Source organism: Telopea speciosissima, chromosome 6 (assembly GCF_018873765.1).
Source record: "Telopea speciosissima isolate NSW1024214 ecotype Mountain lineage chromosome 6, Tspe_v1, whole genome shotgun sequence".
Lineage (NCBI taxonomy): Eukaryota > Viridiplantae > Streptophyta > Magnoliopsida > Proteales > Proteaceae > Telopea > Telopea speciosissima.
The window spans coordinates 64,896,881-64,924,452 of record NC_057921.1 but is presented as its reverse complement, the minus strand read 5'-3'; the positions used below and the strand labels follow the sequence as shown (position 1 = coordinate 64,924,452).

The window sequence follows — 27,572 nt, the reverse complement described above, 5'->3', positions numbered from 1 at the left end:
TCTCGTTCAAGACTGTCTGATTCTGTTCTCTGCCTCAACGATCATGTGGCAGAAAATTATGTATTTGATTTGATAATCTTAGTAAGATATTATATTATTGTGTTTACTTGACCATGAAATATTACTACTTAGGATACCAATTTCATTTCTGACATTACCTATACTACATGACCCGACCATTGTACAATTTTTTGTTCTTTTTCACTTTTTCAATGGTCCAAATTGGACCAAGATGAGTTTCTCTCACCCACTGTTTTTTTTTATCTTTTTAGTTGACTTTTACTACAATTTTATTTCTGGCATTACCTATACTACATGACACCATTGTACAATTTTTGTCTTTCACTTTTTCAATGGTCCAAATTGGACCGATTCTTGGTTGATTTCATATTTTCGAATGATAAAAATAACTATTTAAATTATTTATCTGACACTTGATAGATCCAACGTTTTTACTTTGCCTATATCAAACCTAGGCAAAGAGAAAGGCTGTTGTGTCAGATTCGACAACGTAAAAATTTTAGCCAAACTTTGTAAACATAAATCTTAGAATTGTAAACCTAACAAATTGCCATTATTTGGGGTCAAAATGGAAACAAAGGCACCTTAACAAATCTACATTTATTAAAGGGTTGTTTACAATTACCATTTCAAAAATTTTTATATCTACTATTATTCCCTTAAAAATTTTCAAACAACTATTATCCTCTCCTGTTGTATACTAATAACTAATTAGCCCTCACGGTTATATTTTCGTAATGAAGAGGATTAGTCGTGACAATGTGTTATAGATTTCTAAGATCAAAATACCCTTTTGGGGTGGTAATTGTAAAAAAAAACCCCACCCCATCACCGGGCTCCTCCTCCTTCTTCTCCTTCTTCTTCTTCTTCCTCTGCAACCCCAAACCTTGTTTTCCCTACTTGAGGTCTTAACCCCATCACCGTCCCTTCTCCTCTTCCTCCTCCTCCTCCGTCAAACTCAAATGTGCAAATTTTTTTTTTTGGGGTCTGAAATCATAATATTAATTTCTGTTTGGACTCCGGACAATCTCTTTCTCTTCCCCGTGCATATCCAGCCGATATTGGGGCCTCAATAGATTAATATGCACAGGGAACGAAAGCCTCTGTTTTTTAACCGAGTGCTTCGTAGTTGAACTTGGTGGTTGCGAAAAAGATTTGTTTGTTTTATCGATTTGGGTTTTATTTTTAATCATGAAATACAAAACCCCTCACCGAATTTCTGGTTTTTTCTTTGTTTAATCCAACATTGGCGAGGGTGACAGTTTGGGTGTACAAGTTCCAGTTCCAAATTCACTTCGTTGTTCTAATTTTTTTGTATATCTCCATAAAAACATGTATACTTATTATATTATTTGCTCAAAAATCCAGTTGGTAGAATTTTGATAGTTGTGTCAACTGAATTTTCGTTTAATCATTCATAAAATGGAGAATCCACACAGAATTTCTTTATTAAAAGACAACGGTGATGAAAATCAAGTGATTGTATGACAAAGAGGGCTCGCGATGGGTAATTTCCTTGGCGAGTTTGTACTGCCTCTGCTGCTTTTAACAGGTATGCCATTTTGGTTCTGGGAAAGAATATTTCACCAAAAATACTACTGAGCACCGAACAATCACTCCAATGCCAACTGAGAGCACAAAGGGAAGGAGCAGAAACAGAGCTCTTTACCTTGTCATCCGAGCTCGAAGAGGCTTGAATAAACGTTTGAGGTCTGTATTTCTTCAAAGCAGGAGCGAATGGTTTGAGGTTCAAGAGAGAGAATCGAGAGTGAGAACCAAAGATAAGTAATGAAGAAGAAGAATAAGATCCAAGAGGTTCGATTGGTCGATTTGTGATGAATAGAGATTTACTAAACGAAGAAATAGATCTTCGGGAAAGAGATAAGCGAGACGAAGAGGGGACGAAGGTGGTGGGTGGAGAGTAGATTGCAAAGCTCTCCATGGTGAAGCGAGCTCAACTTCTCCGCTTCGTTACTTCGTCCACTGGAGCGGAACCTCCGAAGAGAATAGCGTCCAGATTGAACACGTCGTTCAATGCGAGGAGGGAGATTAAAGAGGTAGTTATTAAATTGGGATGGACCTTGTGTTACTGTGTAGACGCCATTTTTGGGTGGTATTCAATCTCAAAAAGGACACATATTCCTTTCCCCCATTACAGTAGGTGACCTCAAGTGGAGAAAAGAAGAATAAGAAGAAGAAGGAGAAGAAGGAGAAGGTGGAGGAGGAGAAGGGACGGTGATAGGGTGGGGTTTTTTTTACAATTACCATCCTAAAAAGGCATTTTGGTCCTAGAAAATTAGTGACAAGGGTACATTGTCACGATTAACTCTCTCCGTTACGGAAATGTAATGGTGGGGGTCACTTACTTATTAGTATGCAACAAGGAAGGGTAATAGTTGTTTGAAAGTTTTTAGGAGGGTAATAGTAAATATCAAAGTTTTTGAGATGGTAATTGGAAAAAACCCTTTATTAAAATGATAAAACAATCTTATCCTATAAGTTTTAGTTAATTTCAAAAAAGTTAAGATTCCTAATTTAGATTAGGGGTAAAAAGGGTAATTCTGGCTAGAAAACCCTGAATTTCTACTTTTTCAAATTTATAATAAGATTTCTGGAGGTTTATATCATCACTGTCAATACAGTTCCCAAAGTGACAAAATTCAGTGTCTATATTATATTAAATTAACAACCTATTTAATGTGAAAGGGCAAAAATCAATTTTTTCGCCAGATCCTCCGTTCTTATGTTTTTGGGATAAAAATCCTCTACAGCGGTCTCATCTACCAATGAGGTGCAGTGAGGGCCTCAGTGATTGCCACATGTCACTTTAAAAATCCAACCCACGGGATTGATTTGATCCATTTCAAGAATTGAGACCCACATAGCTTGCGGGTCGGAAATCCTCTCTCTCTCCTCTGCGCGTAGGGGACTAGTCTTAATTATTGTTCAACTCAGACTCAACCTTCCCCAGCCCAATCACATGTCGGTCACGGCTTGGGGTGTGCATCTTAGGCCTTGGGCTGGCCGTATTATCTCTCTCCTAGGGGATTAATCTTGATTCTTGACTCAGCCCGGCCCAATGTCAGGTTGGTTGTAATTAAGATACCCCAACCCAACTACGTGCTGGTTTAGGCTCGTGATGCACGTTTGAGACCTTGGTCCGGATATGGGCTTTCAATAGCCCAGACCCCAACTTGCCCGACTTGGAGCTCTAACTTGGACGTGGCCCATTCAAAAGTAAATATGGTAGGGCCCATATATCTCTCCCATTTTTTCCACTTGATTATTGTTTGCGATTTTCATTCTCTATGTGCATTGTTTAAGGTTCTCATATTTTTACAACAATGACATAAGACTCCAATCGTGTGGTCACAATGTCACATGATACGAGTGAGAAAACTTGCACCAACGAAAGATTCTGTGGGAAAAGAAAAAAATCTGAACCTAAAATGAGTAAACTAGGAATATTGAAATGATTCAATATACTTTGTTTAGATTAGCTTATAGTTTCATGTTATATACTTATGTTTTTTTTTGGTTCGAATGTTATATATGTACAACTTTCAAAAATGTTTTGTGTATGAACGGATTATACATATGTTTAAAACATATGTTTTATACAGACGTTTATTATACATATGTTTAGTTTTTAAGTACAAAATTAGGGATTTGGATCCTCTGCGGCCTAGGGATGAGTGGCCATCGTGTTGTGCTCAACTCACAGGCAGCCACATGGATTTGATGCAAATCCAATGGTTGGTAGACGAGCTCAGTTCAAAATTACCACTTAAAATTCAAAAATGGTAGGTCGCAGTCTACACTGTAGGCTAATTTTATTTTTTCACGATAGCAGACCCAAATTAAAAAATATCATTTGAATATTAAAATGAAATATACACGTTAAAGAGTCAATATAATATTAATAATCATGTAATACATAGTTAGGTCATCTCAATCAGATAATCAAGGGTTGATTCAATTTCTTAACGGTGATAGAAGCCCTCCCCCTTTGGAGATTTTCCACTTGGCAAAGGACATTCAGAACTTATCTTCTTTCTTTCTTTCTTCAATGTACGTTTGTTTACATTCCAAGGACTATCAACACAGTAGTTGATACCTTGGCTCGGAGGGCAGTGTCTCTGGAGTGTAAGACACTTTGGCTCAGCTCCACTCCTTGACTAGTCCAAGTTTGTAACAAGGACTCCTTGAGCCCATCACTCCTAAATGAAAAATTTTCTCTTTACCAAAAACAAAAAAATAAGCTCACTGATGGAACCCGAACTATTTAGTATTCGGATAGGCTTTGACCATGTTGCTAGTATGGGGTTGAAGATAAAAGTATGATGTTCAAATCAACAGTTCACTGATGTTCTTCCATCTCCAACTAAACTCCCTTGACCTTAGAATCTTGTTAAAGATTTGATCTATATTTCTGATAAAGCCCAAGAAATATGTTTTAATTCTCAAGTAGACACCTTTTGTATAGCTGTTGCTATGAACCTTGCTAGATATGCCTAAACTAAGAATACTGTATATTTCTCTAACTTATAGTAATATATTTTGTTTTTTAACCATAAAAATAAAAATATAAAAAAATAAAAATAAATAAAAAAAGCTAATTCACTATACTTGCATGTCCATTTTTAGGCAAGAAGAATGCTGCCCCGTGGCGTGGTGTGGGGCCAATGTGGGGATGCGATGGAGGCCCTATAATAGAAGACATTATCTCTCCCTCTACTTTTTTTGGTAGCAGCTTCTATCTTCTCTATGTCCCCTAAATTTCACTACGGCTGTGTTTGGTATCCAGGTCAATTTGCATTCTTGGATGATAAAAATAGTTTTTTTTAATTTATTGTCTGAGAATACGAAATCAACTTAGAATGCCACCAGGTGCCGCTGTGGCAGAGAGACGAATGCTCATACCTAAACAAGTAACATATTCGACTACGTCCTTAATGGAAGAACTATATCCACTCTGATCATCATAATACTTATTCCAGAGCATCACACCTCCATACTTGGAGGAAGTTTTGATCACTGGAAGTATCTGAGAATTCAACACGTTTGCAGGAACAAATCCACTTGCTGCTGCCCCTGAAGCCGCCGGTAGCCCCATCAATATCTGGTTCGCCGGCACTGACGACGTCCATGTCCTCCAAGAACTCAGAAGATTGTTTACATTCCCTAAACTGTACTGGCAAGAAGGATTATTATAGAACTGAACCCAAACATAATCGAAAAGCCCAGTGTTAAGGGCAGTACCCAGATGACTATCAGGGTAGGGGCATTGCGGAGCCGCCGTCAAGTATACCTTCTTCCCCTGTTTACTGTACCCAGATAGATAACTCGCGAGAACGTCATAGTACTGAGTCGACCCCGTCTCAATGTCGAAATCTATGCCGTCCAAAACAGCGTTACCGAGTGGCCTCGACGATGAACTACCGCCAAGGAAGTTGTTCCAGAGGTAGTCGGCGACATTCTTGGCATCTGCAGAAGAGGAGAGTGAGTAACTACCAGAGCCACCACCGATTGAGAGCATAACTTTGATTCCTCTGTTTTGGCAGTTTCTTATGCCGTTGCTGACGGCGATGCAACCACCGGAGGATGGGTTGCAGTGACCGGCGAGGTTCATCTGAGGAGTCTGGCCTTTGCCGAAGATGTAGAGGAAAGCTATGTTGACGAAAGCATACTTTCCTGTTGCGCAAGTGTTTGTTAAGGTGCCTTCGTTTCCGTTCTGGCCCCAATAAGTGGCGATTCCATCAGCGAGAGAGCTACCCACAAGGGAGAGCACCATGAGCGTGAGGAAGAGAAGCAGGGCCGGTGTGAGACCTCGGCTTGCCATGACCACTAGCAGATTTTAACTTCGTAAAGAAAGAAACTTGAAATTGGATTGAAGAAACAATTTGGAAAAGGATCCCTTCTTATAGGAGGAAGAAGGCCCAGAGCCCACGGTCCACGTTCTGGTCATTTTGAATTTTGCTGAGAAAATTGGAGTTTACTTGACTTTGACCCGTCCTTGTTACGGCAGGGATTTTGTGACGGTTTTGACCCTGAAGTCTATGAAATTTTGCTGTTACACCGTATTTTAAAAAATACAATAACCTAGGAGTGTATTTATGAATCCAGAGAAGAAGTAAATTATTCTATTTCCTTGGCTGCTAGCCTTGTAGTGTAACGGCAAAATTTTGTTCTATCAAAAAAATGTAACTACCCAATTTTATCCCTTAATTCCATGCCTCGTGTCTCAACCTTGATTTCAAAACTCAGAATCGGGTGGATTGGTAGTGAATTAAAAATCGATAAGAATCGGCTCGAATATTCCATAATCCCCTAATTTTAGTTTTTGGAAACGAATTGGATCGAATAGGTCAATTCTAAATTTCTAATCCATTTGAATTAGAATTGGTCAAGGCCAAACATGATTCTCCCTGATCCGACAAGTGAATCATGTACAAAAAACCCTAGATGCTAGGAATATGCTAATTTTGAGGCCAATCCCAATTCAAATCAACTGATCTGATCTCGAAACCTTGATCTTAACTCTATGCCACGACATCATTGCACAGAGTTAAATGTTCAGGGCATAGAACTAAAACTTCAATATCAAGACCGTCAACACAATCCGTACATTAGCTTTGATCCAAATGGATCAAAGACATACACAACCCATGGTTATTCCAAGCCATATTACTAATACAAATGGATCATCTGCACGTACGTGTAGGTGAACATACATATGGGTGGCAACCACTTGTCCTTTTTATTTCCATAAGTACCCCTCAATGGGTGTATCTCAATTTTCTCATTAGTTATCCTAAGATCGTGAATTCAAAATGACCAAAACAATGGGTGTATGGGCCGTCTGAGGAGGGTTCCTTTTTCACATTGGATCCCATTTGGGCCTATTATTGAGACAAGATGAGTGGTCTATAACCCTAGTGAATTTTGACCCTCAACAATCATGTGGCAGAAAATTATGCCAGATTTGCGTAGACTTGACCATGAAATATTACTACTTAGGATACCAATTTCATTTCTGACATTACCTATACTACATGACCCCGACCATTGTACAATTTTTTGTCTTTTCACTTTTTCAAATGGTCAAAATTGGCCCGAGTTTCTCTCACCCAGGGTTTTCTTTCTTTCTTTTCTTTTTTTTTTTTATTTTTTTTTTCTCTATTTCAATTTCATTTCTGGCATTACCAATACTACATTCTTGGTTGATTTTACATTCTCGGATAATAAAAAACAATTATTTAAACTATGGGAAACAGTTTTTTTGGTCGGGAGTGTGGCCTACGTCAGTATTCTCATATGTCTATCTCTCTCCTCCTTATAACAAGGGAGGGGAAGAGGTGTCTATTCAAATGGGGAGGACCACACTCCCGTACAGAGAACTTTCTCTCTTAAACTATTTATCTGATACTTGATAAACCCAATGTTTTTACTCTGCCTATATCAAACCCAGGCAAAGAGGAAGGCTGTTGTATTTGATTCGACATTGTAAGAATTTTAGCCAAACCTTTTAAACATAAATCTTAGAGTTGTAAACCTAACAAATTGCCCTTATTTGAGGCCAAAACGGAAATGATGGCACCTTAACAAATCTACATTTATTAAAATGATAAAACAATCTTATCCTATAAGTTTTAGTTAATTTCAAAAAGGTTAAGGTTCCCAAATTAAATTAGGGGTAAAAAGGATAATTTTGTCTAGAAAACCCTGAATTTTTACTATTGAAATTTATAATGAGATTCCTGGAGGTTCATATCATCACTCTCAATATAATTCCCGAGGTGACAAAATCCAGTGTCTACATTATACTAAATCAATAACCTATTTAATGTGAAAATTGCAAGACGAGATCCTCTATGCCTATGTTTTTGGGATAAAAACCCTCCATAGTGCCCTCATCTACCAATGAAATGCAGTGAGAGCCTCAGTGGTTGCCACATGTCACTTTAAAATCCAACCCATGGGATTGATTTGGCCCATTTCAAGAATTGAAACCCACACAGCTAGCGGGTAGGAAACCCTCTCTCTCCTCTGCACGTAGAGGACTATTCTTAATTATTGTTCAACTCAGGCTCAACCTCCTCCAGCCCAATCGCATGGGGTTCAAGGCTTGGGGTGTGCATCTGAGGCCTTGGGCTGGGCCGTATTATCTCTCTCCTAGGGGAGCAAATTTGATTCTTGATTCAGCCCGGCCCAATGTCAGGTTGGTTGTAATTTGGATACCCCAACCCAACTACGTGCTGATTCAGGCTTGTGATGCACATTTGAGACCTTGGGCCGGATCTAGGCTTTCAATAACCCAGACCCCCGACTTGGAGCTCTTACTTGGACGTGGCCCATTCCAAAGTAAATATGGTAGGGCCCATATATTTCTCCCATTTTTTCCACTTGATTGTTGTTTGCGATTTTTATTCTTTTTTTTTGTATTGTTTGATTGCAAAGGGAAGAGAAGGAAAAATTTTCAAACTAAAAATAGAAATTTTTATAATCATTACCCCATGTGATTGTATAAACTACTTAAATTTCTTACCATATCTAGTAAAGATACATTTTACATGTAATATTTATTTTACATTTTAAACCAAAGGGAAATGGATGCAAAGTAAAGTGAAATTTAATAACCAAATATGCAATGATTTGGAGTTAGATGTATTGTCACATGATTCCATATCACATAAGGTAATGATTAAAAAAATGCATTTTTTAACTATGAAAATTTCACTTCCTTTCCCTTTAATTCCCCTTGCAACCAAACGGAGCCAAGGTTCTCATTTATTTACAACATTGACATAAGACTCCAATCGTGGGGTCACATGATGCAAGTGAGAAAACTTGCTCCAACAAAAGATTCCCTGAAAAAACAAAAAAATCTGTACCTAGAATGAGTAAACTAGGAATAATTGAAATGATTCAATATACTTTGTTTACATTAGCTTATAGTTTCATGTTATATACTTACAACTTTCAAACTATGTTTTATGTATGAATTGATTAAACATATGTATAATAAACATATGTAGTAAAATGGTAGACTGATTTTTTGAGCAACAGGAAAAAGAGCCAAAGAGATACCTAAGATTATTGAATGTATCAATCATCATCGATACTGATATCAATATGTATCAACTGTATAATCCCTATTATTGGTAGGTTGAGTAAGCCAATTGATGATATCTAGACAATCAGTCCAGATGTTAATCGAGATGAATGCCTGGCCATGATCCTATCTATCGCAGTCTGAGTAGCAATCCTTTTATTTCTACTTTTTGTGCTGATTCAGTTTAATCAAAATCCGAACAAACACACAAAAAATTATTGTTATGAACAATAATAGCAGCCCATCCTGCTTCCCGTGTGTCTATTACAAAACTATCATCACAAATAATAGTCAAAGAATTCGATGGTATAATGGTAATTAATTCCCTAATAGAAGCACGGCTGTGTATTGACACTCATGGTTTTAGTGCATGGTATCAGGACGATTATCGGAGACATAGAAAATCGATACGATATCAATCTGAATCGGCTGTATCAAATAAAATTATCCCTTGATTTTCTTAAAAAATGAGTTTTCGGAATATTTTACCCCTTGTACGTATCATACTATCAATACAGTGTCGACACAGTATCAATATTGGTGATTAGCAAAACCGATACGTATTATCCGATACGGGCGATACGATACCGATATTTAAAACCATCTCACGTTACTGAATGACGTTATTTCTCTCTATTTTTATATTAAAAAATATCACATCTGTACGGTATCAGCTTACCCATATCGATAGGATCAGCTGATAACGATAAAGTTATATTATATGATATGAAATCTCTGATAAACGATTTTTTGGATCTGAGATTTCCTTTCACTTAATTTCACCTCACCTCACTTCACATCATCCATAAATAAATCAAAATAATTAAATTGATTGATACGACGGCTACAGCGGCAATTCTAAAGGACAATATGGTTTTGAGTTCTGACAACAACTCCTCCTCCATCTTTCTCCGGATTTTCCGCCGGTCCGACTCCTTCCCCTGGCGTACGATCACCTCAGTCAATGTAACATCCAAAGATTATTAATTTATTATCTTCATTTTTTTTTTGGGGTAAGATTATTATCTCCATAAATTATTATAATTAATTTCATTTTTCTTGTTTTAAAATCTCCATTTCTTCGTGCGTGCCCATGAAACCAGGGCGCACGGGCATGGTTAGTATAGTCCAACCCATTCCTTTTATTTTTTTCGTAAAAGTCCAACCCATTCCTGCGTACCTGTCGGACAGAATTTCTATCTAGAAAGTTGAAACCCGAAAAAATTTGAATGTTTTTTGTTTTTATTATATTTATTTCTTGCCAACCAACCAAACATAGCCTAAGCTTATGTTTGGAGGTCCAGAAAACAACAAAAAAAAAAAAAAAAAAAAAAAAAAAAGAAATAAAAATATGGTGATACAATGATTGACTTGATTGATTTTAGGGCTCATGTTCTTTGCGTTGCAGCGTAAGTTGCACCAGACACTTAAACCTGCCACTCAGAGTGGTAGGGTGATCACTGTGCCCACCCCCATGTGTCTGGGCACAGCCTGCACCCCCGGCACAGAGAACATTCTCCCTTGATTTTATGTGTTTTTTCCCCCTTTTAGGTAAGGTTTTTTTATGCTACATCAATTATGGTGTACGAAATGGGTGTAGGAAATCAGGTCAGTGGTTAATGAATTGATCTTGATTGATCGATTCATATTAGAATTGATCGAGCGGGATTGATCTTGATTCTAATCAATTCAGATTAGATCAATTCCAATTGAATCGATAGTTCCTAACAGCTACAAGCCAATGGATGAAAACTTATTTCTCTTCAAATAAGAATAGAATAAAACATCAACATGGATGAAGCCACAGAGGCAAGGTTAAACAACTAAATTTAAGACTAAGTACTAAAGTTAATCAATAGTTAGTTCAGATGGTTTCATCAAGAAAACTATAAATATCATTAAAAATTAAATTTAAATGATATTTAAAAAAAAAAAAACCCATGGTGGATATGGATGGTTCAACCTTACGAACCCCACAAGGGAGGGAGGATATTATGCGACCCACCTTAGATTTCAATGGCTTTTAGTTATGAAAGAGGAAAGCTTATGAGAAGTAGAAGTAATCTAAGGCTACTTCGAAACTCTTTGAATAGCAGAAACTCATAAAAAAGGCATGGTGGATGTGGATGTCTCAACCTTAATTATGAACCCCACAAGGGAGGGAGTATACAATCTGACCCGCCAAAGATTTCAATTGCTTTTAGTTATGAAAGAGGAAAGCTATATGACAAGTAGAAGGAAGGGATCTAAGCTTTGAATTGCACTATTAGATAATAAACATTAGCCAACAACTTGTCTTCCTTAGGAGTGCTATATGACAAGTAGAAGTACTCTAAGGCTCAAAAATCCATTCCATAGATTGGCCTAATACTCTTTGAAATGCACTTCGATTATAAACGGAAGTCAAAGACTTGTTTCCTTCCCATAACCGATTGCGTGGTTTTTGTGTCTAGACATAGGATCGTGGGTTTTTATCATTCAGCCCTCAGTGAATTCAAAAGTCCCATTCCAACTGATCCTCCTACAAGCATTCTCACTGGTGCCCCACACTGGTGCAAGTGCTACATGCCTAGACAACGATATCTTTCCCTTTACCTAATTACTAGGGTTTCATACTTGAAATTTGTCAAAAACTACTATGTGAAAGCAAAAGAAAACATCCTCAAGCACTACATACGGTTGGAACAAAGAAAGCAAATATGAAAAGGGTAGAGGTATCAATTTAAGATACAGGTGTTAATGTGGAGGCTGAACCGAATCAAATCGAAAAAATTGAAACCTTTGGTTGATTGTAGAAAAAACCCTTGTAATAATTTGGTTTCAGCATGAAAAACCTGTCAAAACTAATAAAACTGATATATTTTACAAGGCCAAATGTTCTCTGTGTCAGGGGCGCAGGCTGTGCCCAGACACATGGGGTGGGTGAAATGACCATCCTACCCCCTAAATGGCAGGCCCCTGTGTATGGGCGCAGGCTGCACTGTGGCACAAAGAACATCAGCCCATTTTACAATGTATTATATTTCTGGAATAAGGAACCGCACGATGCTAGTGTTTGGATACCTTGGCACACCTTCTTACATTCCACCTGTAGACCTCGCACCCTCTTTCTTCATTAAATGCCCACTCCTATTGGACGATTCATAATTAATTATTGATTTCATTTCGATCTAGCTTAATATTTGCTAAGGTGATTGATCCTCTTCAACCGAAACCAAACCGGACCATTTGTTTTTTTTTTTGGTAACACCAAACCGAACCATTTGACACCCTTAGAATTAAGGATGTAAATGGATCGAATTCGGTCGGATATTGTCATTATCTATTCGTATCCAATTATATTCAGATGGATTAGACATCTTTACTGTTTTGTTGATGAGGGTTAGGGTTGAGACTTGAGAGTTCAGCGACTACCCTTTCTTCTACTCTTCTTACTCTTTGATTTTTTTACGTTTCTATTTTTCATTTTATCTTGTATATATTTTAATAAATATGCTATTCCAAGTATCACAATACATAAAACTATATATATAAACCAATAGAAAATCTAGAAAAAGAATCACATTATCTTAACCTATAAAATTATAAAAATAAAAAAATTTAATCGGATAGACAGACACACAAAGATATTTTATTATTGTTGGAATTGCTAAACGAATTAGATAATAATCGATCAGATAGGGGGATTATCATATTTGTATCCAATTAATTTTCGGACGGATTTAGATTCTTCTAAACAAATACAAACGCAAATCGAATACGATATTTGAATATCCATTGACATCCTTACTTAGAGGATATATACTCCAATTTCTAATTCCCCAGCTACCAGCCACAGCTTAATATGATTGAAAAACAACTGTTTGGAAATGGGGTTTCTATAGAAGTATTGAAAGAAGAACAAATGACTCAGTGGCATTTGAATATCTGATGGATTGGCTGGAAAGAGTTGCCCAAGTGGAATGTCCACCATCACCCTCTCAGTGCATTCTCCATTGAAATGACAAACAGGACATAAAGTCCTATAAGTGAAAGTTCAACTCCAGTTGAGTTTTGAACTTAAGGGACTAGTAGTGGTGATTGTTTCACTTTAAGTCTCAGTCTCTTTTTCCACATTAGTGACTAGTGGAGGAAAACAAATGGTTACATACCCATAAGATTATTATATTATGTTATGCCTCTTTTTGATATTTGAATTAATGGAAAGACGAAGATTAAACCCAAATGCCATAATTTTAAATCGCCTTTGTAGGCGTAATTAAGTTTAATGAAGTATAATAATTCACTATTTGCCATTTGGCACTACCTTGATTAGTCCATTTGATAGAGGATCCCACATATATCTTTATGACAAAATTTTAGTCAAAGGAAACAAGGAAAATTAGTCAAACTCATATTTAAAATTTTAGCAAAGGGAAAAGGCTAGGTACGCCGCTAGTTGCCCATCATGTGTCATCCGCTCTCCTCCCCCTTCCCCTTTTGTGTCCACCTTTATGATTGGTGCATGCCATTAGCTTACCGAAAGCTGGTGGCATGCCCAACCCTCTCCTTTAATTAAATTACCGAAATGCCAACCAATAAAGATGAATATAAAATATAGGCAAGAGGATGCTAATCAATCGTGTAGCCCCTATACCAGTGCGACAGTAGCCGATGAAAGTGCGCACAAAGGCATTGGTTTGTATGTGATTTTCGATTTCACTGGGGGTTGAACAGTCTTTTTGTACACAAAGACATTGGTTTGTGTCTAGGCGCATGAACCACGTTAATCACACGACCAATTACCCTTTTTTTTTTTCTCATAAAATGTAAAATGGAATCTTTTGTAATTAATTCCACGGTCCTAAAAGTCATCTTTTGGGATTGGTGTGTGTAGGGGTGTCGATGGGCCGGTTCGGGCTTTTCGATTTCGATGTGACTTTTATAGAAACCGAAACCAAACCATTAAGAAATGTTCGGTTTCGGTGCGGTTTGGTTTCGTGTCGGTTTTGATTTATGATAACGGTTTGGATTCAGTTTGGTACCGGTTTTATATAACTAGTAAGGTCCGGTTAGTGCTAATTTTTCTTCTCTTTCTCTTTTAAGTACATAAAATATTTCAAATACAATGCATCTTTATATCCTATGTCCTATGGCTTATGGATACAATTGGTTGGGTAATCACTAACAAAGGATATGAGATAAAGTGAGAAACTATCACAACACATTTAGGGGGCAATGGGGCATCAGGCTAGGGGTGTCAATACCCAACCCGAACCGATGAAACCGGCCCGAACCAGTTCGAACGAGCCCGGACCACACCGGACCGAACTCTTAATGGTTCGGGTTCGGTTTGTGGATCCAAAAAGGCAAACGGTTTGGTTTCGTTTGGGCTAGCCCGACGGTGCACCGGTAGCCCGAACCGTTAGGCCCAAACCCAAACCGAACCGACCTAACCCGATAAATGAGTAAATCAGTAAATGCCTAATGCCCCATTGCCCCCTAAATGTGTTGTGATAGTTTCTCACTTTATCTCATATCCTTTGTTAGTGATTACCCAACCAATTGTATCCATAGACCATAGGACATAGGATACAAAGATGCATTGTATTTGAAATATTTTATGAATGAGCACTAACCGGACCTTACTAGTTATATAAAATCGGTACCAAACCGATATCAACCCGTTATCATAAATCGAAACCAACACGAAACCAAACCGCACCGAAACCGAATATTTCTTAATGGTTTGGTTTCGGTTTCTATAAAAGTCACACCGAAACCGAAAAGCCCGAACCGAAACCGACCCGTTGACACCCCTACATTAGGCATTTATTGATTTACTTATTTATCGGGTTAGGTCGGTTCGGTTTGGGTTCGGGCCTAACGGTTCGGGCTACCGATGCACCGTCGGGCTAGCCCAAACCAAACCAAACCGTTTGCCTCTCTGGATCCACAAACCGAACCCGAACCATTAAGAGTTCGGTCCGGTGTGGTCCGGGCTTGTTCAGGCCGGTTTCATCGGTTCGGGTTGGGTATTGACACCCCTAAGTGTGTGGTTTGTGTGATTACACTTTCATTAAAAAAAAAAAAGGGAATCGGTTCGGGTTGGGTATTGACACCCCTAGGTGTGTGGTTTGTGTGATTACACTTTCATTAAAAAAAAAAAGGGAATATTTTGTAATAATAGTTATTTTTTTATACTCATTTTAAGCTGAATTGTAATAATGATATGCTTGTGTGGTCCTTTATCACATGAACCAACTTATGTGATAAATAGTGAAGCATTATACTTCACTAGGCATAATGATGGAGAAAGAAAACCCAATTGCGAGATTTATTTTACCATATTTCAACAGTCAAGAAGAACATGTGCATTTTTATTGAAATTATTCTTTCTTAGAGATTCAGTGATTTTGATATGCTTCATGTCATTTCTCAGTCTATTTTGGGTGTTTTTGCCTAACTGTCCTAATCCTAGCTTTTGTATATATCTGATGGGTCCCCTTCTTTTTTTTGGTTCAAAGTTGTAACTGTTATGGGTTTTTAACTTAATTTGTAGAACTTATATGCTCTCACACTTCATAAATATCAGGTTGTGCATATATTGCAAGTTTTGCTTCTATTCTTTTCTAGAATCCATTTTATATGAGTTATAGTCCTGGGGAGTCATTGTCATATGATTGTAATAGCTTTGTCTGATCAATGAAAATTTAGTTGTCAAACAAATAGGAAAGAAAGTGTGAAGATTTTTGTGATTTATCTTAGACTTTATTGGAGGATTTGGATACAATTAGGGGTGTAAATGAATAGTCAAAATCCATTTTCGTATACGTGTTCGTATCTGTTTAGCACTATCCGAATCCGTCCAAATGCTAAACAGATGCGGATACGAATAAGCTATAGCTATCCGAAAAGCTATATTTATATGTAAACGGATAAAATATCCGATCCGTATCCGTGTTCGTAACTGTTTAACACTATCCGAATCCGTCCGATAGCTAATCGGATGCGGATGCGAATATAACACTATCCGAGCCGAATCCGATCCATTTACAATCCTAGATACAATGGGGATTTTTAAATTAGGTCAAACAATAATAGAATCACTAGACCATACCCCACATGTAGTGACATGAATATATTTTAACAACAACTTCACATTCATCCAAAACCTCATTAGACCTTCACAGTCAAGACCCCAATATTTTTTGGCATTGTTTATTTAATTTTCACAAGCATAGACAATCTCTTAGATAACCCACTTAAGCCAGCACTCCCATAAGGCCAAGTAATTGCTACATGGCAATTAAAGGAATTTCATCTGGCAAAATTGCTATAGGTAGCTCGGAATAGCTTTGTTGGCAAAAGTTTTATGGACATATTGTGACAGCGAGTTTTTGTTAAGCCATGGTGAATGAGATTCTATTCACTGCGGGGCTTCAAATGCGTGATAAAGGGTATCAAGAGGGTATTTAGGAAACAGGCTAAAATCTATAGGGTTTGTGAACCCTAGAATTACATGTGGTGAATCCTCACTGTGTGGTGATAAAAAGCTTTCTCCTATTGTGACCAATCAATTTCTATTTATGTTGTATGTTTCAGGTTGAATACATCAACATTTGATAGGACGGAAATATGTTGGAAAAGGATGGTTTATAAGTGGAATAATTTTGAAAAAAAAACTGTAAGATAGTTTTTGTGTGGGAGTGCTGGCTTAGAGTGTGGCCTAAACCAGCACTCCCATAAGTCTATCCCTCTCCTCCTTATATGAAAAGACATCTCCGCCCTTGTTTTGAGGAGGAGAGAGATAGACACATAGGCGTGCAGGCGTAGGCCAGACTCGCGGACAGAAAACTATTCCCTTATTAAAAATTTTGAAATATAATTTATAGTAAAAATCATGACAAAAAATTCATCACATGGTGGTTGTTTGATTGTGATTGGCTGAAATCTATCATTGGCAAACCTCTCCTCCAAATTGGGTTGCTATTGAATGTGGACTAGAGTGTTCACCATTCGAAGACATATCCTCCAAGCAACAAGCCCATCGGACTACTTGGTACCTTCTTTAGGACATCTCTGAGTTGAGCTCTCGCATCAAATCCTCGAGGTCAAATTCAATTTTTTTTAACAAGGAAATCCAACCACTCCAACCGGCTCACCCGGTATTGTGAATTGTATACATGAGTTCAGTTTTTGTATAGAAAACTTCATGTCGCCCCACCCCCACGCAATCTAGTATGTAAAGATGCTAGAGGCCATACTAGCGCTTCTATGTGATCTCTTCTCTGTCTATCTCTCTCTTTCAATAGGATGTAATTATCTCCTTTTATATATAGATCATTTCATTAAAAAAGAAAAGGATTGAGTTCCTATCTGGCTGTGTAGTGTACACTAGCGCTTCTCTGTCTATCTCTCTCCTTCCATGATTAGGGAAAGACATGATATTTCATAAGAGGGAGAAAAGAGATGAACAAGGAGGTGCAAGCATACGCTACATTGCCTTACAATGTTCTTTGCGCCACCCCCCGCGTGAAAAAGTAAGGGTGCCTATCCATCTAATGGTTTTGAGTTACCAGTTTAGCCCCCAACAAATCTTGAAGAGGGTGTCTAATTCAAGCCTAAACTGGTTGGAGCAAATGAAAAAATCAAACCAAATTTATTGGTTTGGTTTCGGTTTGAACCTTTTAGAGTCCTATATAAACCGATAATTGATCCAACTGTTCGAAATAAAAAACTGGATCAAACCCGATAAAATCAGAAACAACCGGAAAATAAATAAAAAAAGATTTTCCTACATTATTGTATATAGATGTGTAGAAAACTAAAACCAAACTGATAACACTCCAGTAAGAACCCGTTAAGCTAACTCAATAACAATCTGAAATCCAACTGGACTGAAACCAAAGCACAGATCCAAATCGAAATTTACCTTAATTGTTCGGCTTTGGTTTGGTCCAATATCAGACTGAAAATCAATTGAACCTTATTGAAACCAAACCGAACCGACTCTCGATTGTTGAGACAACTTCTTTTTCTTGGTAGAATTTTTTTGGGTTTTTTACAATTACCACCCCCAAATCTTTCATATCTACTATTATCCTCCCAAAAACTTTCAAATAACTGTTACCCTCCCCTGTTGAATATTAATAACAAAATGACCCCCACCGTTACAAACCTGTAACGGAGGGGGTTAGTAGTGATATTATGCTGTTGTCACGAATTATATATGACCAAAATACCCTTCGTCCAAATCCTTCCTCTTCACTTCCTCTCTTCACTTCATCACTTGCAGCAAACCAGAGGAACAAGAACATCGCTTCCTTTTCCGGCGAACACCTCCTTGTTCCTTGACGACTTCTTTCTCCGGCGAACACCTCTTGCTCCAGCAGCGACCATCTGTGCATATAACTTCTTCTCTGCTCCTCATAAAGACGACGAGGATGTGGCCCTGATATCCTTCCAGAACTTGTCTGTTCACACTGATCCCATTGGCTTCTTGACCGATTGGATTCCTAATTCTCACAATCCTTGCACCTGGAATGGTGTCAACTGCTCTCCCGACGGACGCGTTTCTTCACTCGATCTCACCATACTCACAATTCATCGACGAAACCCAAAACGTGAGGTTCTTGTTGAAGGAAATCAAAAGAGAAGAGAAGAGAGAAACCCATCTCCTTATCTTATCCCAAATCCTTTACAACTTGTTTTGTTTGTTTGTTTTCTGATTATCAATTATATTTAGTTAGAATCTTTTCTCATCTGTTTAGTTAAACAAATTTGTTGGGTTTCACGTACGCTCTGCGAGTCTCTGGTTCTCTACCATTTATTTTGTGGACTTCTCACAAACAAGTAGTAGGCACTGAATTAAATATCTTTGTTTTTCTTCATCTGAGTCCGTAATGGCGAGCTGGGTCTTGTCAGAATGTGGTGTCAGACCCCTCCCCCGTCTCTGGTGGTGGTTCCAGAGGTAGAGAGTGGAGTTTGAAGGTGAGCGCTCCCTTGAAGGTTCCATCCATTGATGGAGAGGACAAAGAAGAAGAGAAGATGGGCTTGAATGGGTTTAATGGGATCGGCGAAGAAGACGATTTCGATCCAAGTAATCCCCCTCCGTTCCGTTTGGCTGACATTCGAACAGCCATGCCTAAACATTGTTGGGTTAAGGATCCATGGCGCTCAATGAGCTATGTTGTTAGAGATGTGGTTGTGGTTCTTGGGTTAGCTGCTGCTGCCGCTTACCTCAACAATTGGCTTGTCTGGCCTCTCTATTGGGCTGCGCAGGGAACCATGTTCTGGGCTCTCTTTGTTCTTGGCCATGATTGGTAAATTAAAACCCCATTTCTTCTCAGTTTTTTGTGTAGTGGGTTTTTTATCCATCCCCTGCTTTTAATTTTCACGCTCTTGATGCAATTTGTGTTTGGAATGTTGATGGTACAGTGGCCATGGAAGCTTTTCCAACAACCCTCAGTTAAATAGTGTATCCTACCATGGATGGTATGTTCTGTTAAAGATTCTCTTTTTTCCCCCACTATCTTCTTTTGATATGTAAGAATATAGATTTGTGTATTTGACGTAGTAGCAGAGACTTAATGGCTTCATGAGGTCTGACATTTGATGGTATTACATTTTGATGAATGCTGCAGGAGAATTAGCCACAGAACAGATCACCAGAACCATGGGCATGTCGAGAACGATGAATCCTGGCACCCGGTTGGTAACTTTCATTGGTTTTTTTTCGGTTTCTTTCTCTTTAGTACTCAATCATCTTTAATTCTGAATCCAAATCTGCTTGAAGGAAGACGATGTTCTTGTTCGCCGGAGAAAGAAGTCGTCACGGAACAAGGAGGTGTTCGCTGGAGAAGGAAGCGATGTTCTTGTTCCTCCCATTTCCTGCAAGTGATGAAGTGAAGAGGAAGGATTTGTTAGAAGGGTATTTTGGTCATATAAAATTTATGACAACAGCACAATATCACTACTAACCCCTTCCGTTACGAGTCTGTAACGGTGGGGGTCATTTTATTATTAGTATACAATAGGGGAGGGTAACAGTTATTTAAAAGTTTTTGGAGGGGTAATAGTAGATATGAAAGATTTGGGGGTGGTAATTGTAAAAAACCCAATTTTTTTCTCCTCTCTTTTCATGAGAAAGAGAGTGGTCACATGGACGGAATATGAAATGAGAATTAAGTTAGGTAGAACACGAAAGAACACGCCCCTACCACATGAAAGAGGGAGCCCACTTTGAAAGAGGCAAATGAAAGAAAAATAGCAAGAGAAAAAAAAAGATCGAAAGGAACCTAAGGTCTTCCCTATTTAAACAAAGGAAAGGAAGGAAGGAAAGGAGGAAAGAAACCAAAGAAGTTTACTCTACGGCCCATGACGTCTAGAATTTTGGGCAGCCTCTCTGTTTGTTAGACTTACTGAAAGCCTTAAACAAAACCCAGAAAGGGAAGATTAAAGGGAAACCCTAAACTAGGTAGGAAGAGAGAGAAGAGCTGGGTAGAGGGAGACAGGAAGAAAAGAACCAAAAAAAGTAATGAAATTAAAAAAAGACAAAAAGACAAAAGGAAAAGATGGAGTGATGGAAGGAAGGGAAGAGAGGTGAGGGCAGCAGAAATGGGGTGATGAGCAAGACAGCATTTCCCCTTTTTCCTTCTTATTATTTTTAATGGAGAGGAGTGACTGGTGAGTAGAGAAGCTGTGAAGAACATGAAACAAGAGGACAGTATTATATTTCCTTTCCTTTTGAGTGCTTTCAAGTACCCAATGGGTTTTTCTCTGAAAAAGCAAAAATTCTAAGTTAATAACACCCTCAATACCTCATGCCCCATGAACAAGCAAGCTATTCCAAATAGTCTTTTGTCTCCACACAACACCAAAACGCACCTCTCTCTCTCTTTTCCCTATAAAAACCGCTTCCATTTCTAAGACTCGCCTAATCGCCTGTCTTTTTGTTTCATAGGGATAAAACCAATATATGTCATCTCGCCCTTTTAAAGAAAGCCTAAACAAATGGATCGATGTGGCTTTATCTACGCTGAGTCTCTCAGTTTTAGGATAAATGTAGAGCTGCCCATCTCATTTCCGTGTCTGTTCTTGATATTTCTCAGAGAAGGGTCACTGGGTTCTCAGTAATACTTCCCTATTTGCGACTCTTCTTCTAGGCAACTGGAGATCTTTGATTAATATAGAAAGGCTCCATTTGATCAAAATATAAGGAAGGAAAGATTGTGGGGAGTACTGTTTTCCAGCAAGGTGTGTTCATCTTCACTATCCTCCCCTTATTTGTAGTTTTTCGTTGATTTTTTTATTTGGTTCCCTTAATCGATCTCCCATGCTTCTATTTTCTTTATTCGTCTTCGTTTCTCATAAATCATAATCAGATGGATGTTTTTCCCAATGTTTATTAGATGGGTTTCCTCGTTCCAGTGCCCTACCTAATATTTCTCTTTGGGAATCGCTTTTAGGGTTTGTTTCATGTCATGACTATGAAAGAGTGCTCGTTTTCCCCATTGTAGTCGAAGGTTGGGTATTCTCTCTCTCTCTCTCTCTCTCACTCTCTCACTCTCATATGCCTAATGTTTCTTTGTCTGTTTCATTGGGTTGTGATATGGGTTCTGTTGTTTCAGTTTGATTCTTTCTTCTTCCTTTATTTGGTCTTAAACTAGGGTTTTGAATTGAGTTTAGATTTTAGTTTAGAGTTCTGGCCTTTGTTCTTTAGTCCTTTTGTTGGTCTTAGTATTGCTTTTTCAATTTGATCTCATTGTATCACTTTCTTTTTTGTCTTATGGGAAATTAACTAGAAAAAAATCCGATCTACTGTATTGTTTTTATCTTAGATGATTTTTCTGATTCTTCTTAGAGGTATATATTCGTAATATCTGGAGATTCTAGTCTGCAACCTGGGTTCCTGTTTTACTTATTTTGCATTTTAGGTTGTGAATTCTTCTCTGGGGTTCTCTAATTTTTCTTCATCGGGGTATCTTTTCCTTGACAACCCCCCCCCAGGTTAGCATAAGATGAATCATTTGCAGGTGAACTGGGTTTATTTATTAATAGCTCTGAAATGAGGCGTTTTTTAAAGTTCTAACTACATTTTTGTTTTGTTTTGGGGTGGGGGGAGTCATTTGGTTGGTAGTTTTCCTGTTATTCAGTTGTTATATATCTCAACTCAACTGGACTATGCCTTGGCCAAATTACTCGATTCTGCATTGTTAAGGTATAATTATGTTCATCAATGATAATAGGCCTCAGGAAATCTTTTCAGTTGAGAGTGTGCTTGAAGGTTATTTTGGTTCAGGTTCAAGGATTTCAGGAAACTATGGAAGAAACAATTTGTAAAGGCTATTAAATGGTGTTTCTTCCCCTTGTTACTCTAGCCTTTTCACTGTATTTGTTTTTCCATCAAATACTATCTGAAGTTGATGTCTGTATTGAAGAGGTTCTCTGCCTTCAAGGTGATATGAGTTCAGTGTAATGCTCATGACTTAAAATTGTCTAATCCGAGAAAACTTGTTAGTTGAACTAAAATCTGGATACCTTTGTTTTGTTATTGGTAGGAGACTTTTGGAGGTTTCTTGACCTTTTTTCATCCTTTTCTTCAGGGTATCTTCTCTACCGTTGATCATGGAGGAGGAAACGTCATGGATCACTGACTGCTTTGATGACATTGGGCGGAAATTTACAGATATTTCAGAGTTTGAGTCATTATCTGAGATTGGCGATGAAAGCAATAATCTAAACCCAGTGATTTCTACAGATTTTATTCTCCCTGATGATTTATTGGAACGAATCCTTGCCTATCTTCCTATTGCAAGCTTCTTTAGAGCAGGTTGTGTGTGTAAAAGATGGAATGAGATTGTAAATTCCAGAAGGTTAATTGTTTTATATCAGAAACCTTGGTATTTTATGTTTACCAGCTCTGATGAACCGATAGGATATGCCTATGATCCAGTGTTCCGGAAATGGTATGGTTTGGAGCTCCCCTGCATTGAGACATCTAACTGGTTTATTGCTTCTTCTTGTGGGTTGATCTGCTTCATGGACAATGAGAGTAGAAGCCAGCTATTTGTTTGTAACCCTATTACGAAAGATTATAAGAGGCTTGATGAGCCTCCGGGTTTGAAATATTCTGACTACAGTGCTCTTGCAATCTCAGTTAATAGGCTATCTCACAGTTACACTGTTGCAATTGCAAAATCCAAGCAGGTTCCTGATAATTTCTTCCAGTGGGATCTCTCGATCGATATCTACGACTCAGAAGCAATGACATGGGTGACTTCTGCTAGAGATGTTTTGACGGGGTGGAGAGGAGGCGATGAGAGTGTGATCTGTGATGGAGTTCTATACTTTTTGATTTACTCAACTGGAGGTAGTGTGGGTTGGCTTGACCGCCATGGCTTGATTATGTATGATCTGTCTAGCCGATCTTCCCATGGTATGCTGGAGCGGATTCTTGTACCCTGCTCTCTCACCTGTGGCCGCCTAATGAACCTTAAGGAGAAGTTGGTGATGGTGGGTGGGATTGGTAAACCAGACCGACCAGACATAATAAAGGGGATCGGCATTTGGATTTTGAACGGAAAAGAGTGGCAGGAGGTCTCAAGGATGCCCCACAAGTTCTTTCAAGGATTTGGGGAGTTTGATGATGTCTTTGCCAGTAGCGGAACTGATGATCTTATTTACATCCAGAGCTATGGAGCTCCCGCTCTTCTTGTGTTTGATATGAACCAGAAGCAATGGAAGTGGTCACAGAAGTGCCCTGTGACAAAGAGGTTCCCACTTCAGCTCTTCTCTGGTTTTTGCTTCGAACCAAGGCTTGAAGTTGCTCCCTGACTCTGGGCCTGTTTTCTTTTGTGCTTAATCCTGGTAATTGAAAATTTAATGTTCCTCATTTGTTAGTTATTTTGGAATTGAAGTCTCTGGAAAAGTCTAAAGAAAGTGAACTTGTGGATAGGGCTTTTGCTTATTCATGAAACGTAAATTGTATTCTTTGCTTTTGGAGGTATCATGGGAAGAGTTAAAAATTGAGAGTTGTGACCTTGTACAAGTGGTCTGGTCTTTTGCTGTTACTTCTCTACAAACCAAAAGAAAAAGAAAGTTCACTGAATATTTTGATGCTGCAATTTTTGCTTAATTCTCTGGTCCTATGTTGAAGTTTATACTGTGTTGTGGTTTCCCAACCCTTCTGTTGCTGAGAAGTTTATAATACTGTGTTGGTCACTTGGTCTGGTCATTTGCTTTTACCGCTACAAACCGAAAAAAGAAAGTTCACTGAATATTTTGATATATGGTTTTATATTGAAGCTTATACTATACTGTGTTGGGGTTCCCCAACCCTTCTGATGCTGTATATCTCTAAATGGTTGGTTGGCAGTGATATGGCTACTTGAAATCTCTCTCTCTTGGTGGGTGGATTGGGTTGGAACGTGGAACTTGGAACAGCTGATTTAGATTAAATGCCGTTTTGTAGCGCCCCCCCCCCCCCCCCCTCCCCCTTCCCCTTTTTTTCTTTCTGTTTTCTGAACTGATCTTATTTTTATTATTTGGTCAATCCTAATCTAAGGGCTCATTGGTCAACTAAAGCTAGAGGGAAGACTACGACAAGCCAACAATTCTAGAACGACCAAGGGGGAGGGGGGAAAGGTTGTCTTTCTAACGGTATAAATGTGACTAGGATTGTTGAACCCATGACTTAGGCGGGGGGGAAGCACTTCAACCGGCAAGCCTCCAACCAACTAAGATAAGAATTGTTCACAAATTAATCTCATTGATGGAAAAAAAATGCTTCAAAATACAGCAATAGTTTAGACGGATTTAAAACCATTTGATGGATTTTTGAGTGAAAAATGCTGTTTTTAAAATTTAAATTTTGATTTTAAAAATAATTAATATTATATAAGCTTATGGTCTACACTTTACACATTAAATTAATATTAATATCATATTTAATTAATAAGAAATGAGTTGGTCTCACAATTTTACGTGTGTAGTGTCGTTTTTTTGGTGTAGTATTTTACAAATCCAATTTTTTGTTTTTTGGGTAAGAAAATCCAATTATCTAGTGCATTTGTTTTTGTTTTCTTTCTATATTTCTGGGTTGTTTTTGAAATGTTTAATCAGAGCGCAGGCTTTAAGTAGCGCAAGGGTAAGGTTGTTCCATTGTGATCAAGTGATCGTGGATTCGAGTTTGGAAACAACAACTCTATGAAAGCAAGTGCTGACATTGATACCCAAGCACCCAACAAACAATGGATTGGTGAATGGTGATAGACAAGGTATTGAGGTAAAATGGTCAAAATACATTGCATCATCAATATTTTAGGATTGAGTTTCCCTATACCCATGGTGAATAGGATCTCATTTCCATTCACTGGGGGACGGGAATGGGCATCGGGACGGTATTTTGAAACATATTTTGAAATATACAAAAACCCTATGAAGGGCTTGTGAACCCTCAGATGGTTTAGGCGAAATTTTTTGGCATGGCTTCATCGTCGCACATGCATACATGGGAAGGTGTTCCTACATTAGTGTGGAAGAGGATATGGAGTAGTAAGACCATGCCTAAAATCAAGAACTTTCTGTGGAGGAGTTGTGTGCAAGGATTAGGTTCAGGCGAAAACCTGCGGAAAAGGTAGCTTCCGGTTGACCCCTCTTGTAGAAGGTGTGGTCAAGAAGTTGAGTCAATTGATCACATACTTTTTGAATGCCCTTTCGGTCGGGCTACCTGGTTTGGGTGCGAGCTATCCTTTGTTGTTCCAACTGATGCCCCGTATTCTCTTGTTCGTCTTCTTCATGTGTGGGATCTCTTCAACTTTCCAAACAAAAAAAAAGAGGTGCAGAGGTCCTTAGCTTGGTCTCCTTTGTTTTCTAGTCACTATGGTTGGCAAGGAACGACTACATGTTTGGTAAGAAGGACTGGACCTCGGAGGAGGTTTTCAATAGAGCCCAGAAATCTTATAGGGAGTTCATTTCAACTTCATCAGGTACCCCTCACTCTGCTGAAGATCGACAGGAAGCGCAAACCGCAGCGTCAAATTGGAATGCTCCTCAAGCTAGTGTCATCAAAGTGAACTGCGATACAACCTTTCCACTCGACAAATCAGAAGGTGGGGTGGTGTGGTTCTGAGAGATCATGGTGGGAGACCTTTATCGGCATTGTCTGAGCCATGTCATCTTCCTGATGTGATTACAGGAGAAGCCTTGGCGGTGCTCAATGGACTTCAATGGGCTCTTGAAGTGGGGGTACTCTCAAGTGATAGTTGAGTCAGATAAAATGCTGAACTGGTTGCTTTCGTTAACGAGGCGGCGTTCAACCCCCAACCTCAATTACAAACACTTTGGTTGACATCCGACTGCTGATCCCCCGATTTTGTAGTTGCACTTTCTCTTGTATTTCTAGAGATGCGAATCTTGTGGCGCATTCTCTAGCCGGGAAAGGTTTGTTTGTGGTAAGATAGATTATCTGGTTTATGTCGGCGATTCATTTACACCCTTAGATCCTAGATCTATGTAATGAGGATGCCTTGTGCTCTTGCCCCTTTGAAATAATATTTCCATTTTACCCAAAAAAATTTAAAAAAACCTTCAAATGATGGGTGAACCGTACTCTATATGGGAGGAAAACTTTCTCCATACATTTAATATGAAAGTTCTACAAAAATTTATTGGAACATTGATGGGCCACCACATAATAGCTATTTTAAGAAAGAGAAAAATAATAAAAGATCCCCTTCCTTTATGGGAGACGGAGACCTGCGAATTTCTTATTCGATTTCGAACCCTAAATAAGTCTTCATTCTTTTACCGTAGAACAATGCAAAATTTGTTGGAAGCAGAAAAAGTGTACTATATTTGGCGCGAAAAAGTTCTTCGTATGGCGACAGCATGGATCCTTTCGGGCACGGGCTTTTATTGGTTGTCACTGCAGAAAGATTTTGATTCTCTCTTAGGAGGCTAAACATTCAGGTGATCCCGAATCAGAGGAGAGCTGACAGGTATTAGTTTTACTGCCTCCAGATTTTCGATCAATTCCTGAAATGAGCTAGCTGTCCTCTTTACTTCAATTAATTTTTACAGCTCTCAGAGGCGCTTTAAATTTTGAAGTTTAAATCTCTGGGGTTTTATAAATGATAACCCATTTGTTAGAGCTGTAAAGTTGCTTTGATCTTTCCTGTTTAGCAATAAAAAGATCTTTCTCTTTTCCTTGCAAAGTATCTTTTGATCGATACCTGGGTGAAATTTTGATCAGAATTGCAGGAATTTGCAGCTTTTCAAAATTTTCTGTTTTTTGGGGGGATGGGTTGCGTGAATTAACTGGTGTAGTAAGACCGCTAAGCGAAAGCGAAAAAGCAAAACACGAAAGATAAACAAAAATCGATATATTATTAATACCAATGTCAGAAACCTAATATTTGATTAGGAATTTACATTTTTCATTCATGCAGCCTAG

General features: G+C 38.4%; 2 protein-coding genes across 2 annotated transcripts; one reads left to right on the top strand and one right to left on the bottom strand.

Moving 5' to 3' along the window:
• Window positions 1-4,891: 4,891 nt before the first annotated feature.
• On the bottom strand, window positions 4,892-6,596 carry LOC122666051 (acidic endochitinase-like). The gene is made up of 2 exons (XM_043862163.1): window positions 6,586-6,596; window positions 4,892-5,882 (listed from the first exon to the last, which is right to left on the bottom strand). Exon 2 carries the CDS (start codon window positions 5,861-5,863, stop codon window positions 4,892-4,894), a length of 972 nt encoding a protein of 323 aa, XP_043718098.1. The 5' UTR covers window positions 5,864-5,882; window positions 6,586-6,596.
• A 14,713-nt stretch (window positions 6,597-21,309) lies between these two features.
• LOC122664250 (F-box/kelch-repeat protein At3g61590-like) lies at window positions 21,310-24,167 on the top strand. Its single transcript, XM_043859996.1, has 2 exons — window positions 21,310-21,373; window positions 22,723-24,167. Exon 2 carries the CDS (start codon window positions 22,745-22,747, stop codon window positions 23,951-23,953), a length of 1,209 nt encoding a protein of 402 aa, XP_043715931.1. The 5' UTR covers window positions 21,310-21,373; window positions 22,723-22,744; the 3' UTR covers window positions 23,954-24,167.
• The last annotated feature ends 3,405 nt before the right edge of the window (window positions 24,168-27,572 follow it).

Excerpts from the sequence above, each read along its gene's own strand:
- LOC122666051 (XM_043862163.1), bottom strand. The coding sequence starts at position 5,863 with ATGGCAAGCCGAGGTCTCACACCGGCCCTGCTTCTCTTCCTCACGCTC.
- LOC122664250 (XM_043859996.1), top strand. The coding sequence starts at position 22,745 with ATGGAGGAGGAAACGTCATGGATCACTGACTGCTTTGATGACATTGGG.